The 3,125-nt window shown below is 33.4% G+C and overlaps 1 protein-coding gene across 1 annotated transcript; it reads left to right on the forward strand.

Moving 5' to 3' along the window:
* The first annotated feature begins 1,183 nt into the window (after positions 1-1,183).
* On the forward strand, positions 1,184-3,087 carry LOC149724668 (galactose-1-phosphate uridylyltransferase-like). The gene has a single exon (XM_089891935.1). It carries the CDS (start codon positions 1,321-1,323, stop codon positions 2,371-2,373), a length of 1,053 nt encoding a protein of 350 aa, XP_089748061.1. The 5' UTR covers positions 1,184-1,320; the 3' UTR covers positions 2,374-3,087.
* Positions 3,088-3,125: the final 38 nt, after the last annotated feature.

Genomic DNA, 3,125 nt, shown 5'->3' on the forward strand with positions numbered 1-3,125 from the left:
GCTTTGATCCTTGCTTTGTTTCTACTAATCTTTATTTATGCAAAATAAAAAACTTGTTTTATTTTCGCATGGTGGGTCAACGACAGTCATTAAAACACGCGTGTTCTTTTTCACTCACCTCGTGTCTGTTTATGAGTTAGCACGTGTGTAACTCAGTGGATCTTATTGTAAAAAAAAGTGCTTATTTATTTGACCTCACACGATTAACAACGTTGTTTTAGAGTCGCGGGTGGGATGTACCATCTTACCCCACCCTACTATATCTGGCGCCGTGGTACAGTTGGTTAGCGCGCCTGCCTCTAATCCAGACGTTATGGGTTCAAGGCTCGTCGCTGCTATCATTGTGAGCGTATGTGTCCTTGGGCAAGAAAAAAAACTCACAAAGTTACATAAGTGGTAACTTGACAGGGGATAGAGGAATGAAGACATCAGTTGTACGTGACTGCATGGCTACGTGTACAAATTCTTTGGAAAGAGATAACGTTTTACCGTTTTGTATTTGTGTGCCTGTGGCAGAGCAATAGTCACATTTTATCTAACTCTGCAGTGTGCCTTTTTCTATAATATCATTTGCGCTGTTAAAACTAATACAAGTTGTGATGTAGGCTTAAAATAAAATTACTTGTGATATAAAAAATGATACAACTTGTAATTTTTATTGAATTTTATTCTTGTTAAATTTTGTACAGATTTGGCCCGAATAATAGCGATTTAATTTGAGAGAGAATGCGAGAAAAAAATGATCTTGAAAGGATGAACATAATGTTATACTGTGAGTGGTGTAAAATTCTAGTTACAACTTGCAGTTTGTACCGAAACTTTGACGATAAGGTTGTACTGATTGAGATTTCGTAGTCGTTCGTGTGCGTTTTCATCATAACTAGTTTTCAGTGCAGTAACAATGTTTTGAACATAGTAAAGTGAAAATAAACGCTAGTTTAAGACCTGATACATTGGACAAAAGACGTTACCTTTACCGTTACACCCAAGACCCAACAGACAATATGACAGAAAAAGACATTGAATAATACAACATTAATTTGTTTTAGTTGAAAGAAAAATGTGCATAAAGACATGAATATAACAATGGGTTGACTAATGACTTTAAAGTTTTGTTCCAAGATTAGACTAAATGAACATAATAACAAAAATATACTAAATAGTTTTATTAATTTTTGTTGCTTAAACAAGTATGACTATACTTTACAACATAGCTTTACTTTGTTTCAGATATGCCATAGTAAAATAAATATACTGTATATATATATATATATAGTTTTATTTACATAAGTCTATCTATATTATTTGTTTTAAATCAGTATGGAATTTAATGCAAACGAGCATCAGCACCTCAGATATAATCCATTAAAGGATGAATGGGTCCTTGTGTCACCTCATCGATTGAAACGACCGTGGGCTGGGAAAGTAGAAGAAAATGAAGAAACACAAATTCCTGAATATGATCCAAAGAATCCACTGTGTCCAGGAAACATTCGGTCAAGTGGAAAGCAGAATGAACAATATACATCCACGTATGTATTTAACAATGATTTCCCAGCTTTGATGAGTGATGTAGTCGCCCCTGCATGTTCTGAGGATCCATTGTTTAAGATGGCACCAGCTAGCGGCGAATGTAAAGTGATGTGTTTCCATCCTCATTCAAACGTGACGTTACCTGTCATGAAAAAGGAAGAAATACTTAACGTTATAAATGAGTGGATATCAATTATAAAGGAAATGGCAGCAAAATACAAATGGATTCAAATATTTGAAAACAAAGGTGCAATAATGGGATGTTCAAACCCCCACCCTCACTGCCAGGTGTGGGCGAGCTCTTTTCTCCCAAATGAACCCCGTGTTTCGGATAAAAACCAGAAAAGTTATTTCCTGAAATACGGTTCTCCGATGTTGGTTGATTATGCTGCAAGGGAATCAAAATCTGGTGAACGCACGGTCGTGGAAAATAATCATTGGATTGCAGTCGTTCCATACTGGGCTACATGGCCCTACCAAACCATGTTGTTGCCTAAACGTCATATTTTAAGAATGACAGATCTAGAAGAAGTGGAAAAACAGTCACTTGCTGAAGCAATGAAACTCCTGCTTACCAAATATGATAATTTATTTAAAGTTTCTTTCCCTTACAGTATGGGTTGGCATGGAGCACCAACTGGGCCAGAGCTTGAAAGTGATGTAAACCACTGGCAGTTACATGCACATTATTATCCCCCATTGTTAAGGTCCGCTACTGTTCAAAAATTTATGGTTGGTTATGAAATGTTAGCTCTACCACAGCGAGACATCACGCCCGAAAAGGCTGCCGAAAATTTAAAATCTCTTCCAGATGTGCATTATAGTGTTAGCAATATATAAACTGTATAATCCTACTAAGTTAATATTTTCCTTATTTCATATTAGTTTAGTTAATTTAAAGAAATGTATAAAGTTTTGAGTAACTATTTGAATTGATTTATTTTCCTAATTTCATATTCTTTAAATCTGTTTTGTTCAGTTCTCTCTTATTGTCATCATATTTCGTTTAGTTTTTATTTAAATTATTTATCTTAATACACCGCCATACAAAGTACTTTTGATTTATATTAATATGATGCATGATGATGGATGATTAATATTAATATGATGATTCATATTAATATGATACATGATGATTCATATTAATATGATGCATGATGATTCATATTAATATGATACATGATGATTGATGGGTAATATTGATAAGTATGATACTTAAGAAAGCATGAAATACACTTTATATAAAAGCAGCTTAAAAGCTGTCATAACCACACAGCAAAGTAAGATAGAATCTCCTAAATCATTATAAGCATATTTAGAGTTACCACTTCACTATATCACCCATTCTTCAATATTATAATCAGTTTCTTTATTTATATTTGTCAAAAAATAAACTGTGTTTTTTATGATTTTCTTAATTGCATTTGGTAGCTAGTTCAAAATATTTTTATTTTTCAATATTCACTCAATATTTCTGCGATATTTCAATTCGTTTTTATGCAAATTGTTGAAACTAAACTTGTTCTCTAACTTAATTCTGTTTAAATCCACAGACATTAGGGCAAGATATAATTTGTTTTTATTCTTGGAGC

This window comes from Ciona robusta, chromosome 14 (genome assembly GCF_009617815.1).
Source record: "Ciona robusta chromosome 14, ASM961781v2".
NCBI classification, from domain to species: Eukaryota; Metazoa; Chordata; class Ascidiacea; order Phlebobranchia; family Cionidae; genus Ciona; species Ciona robusta.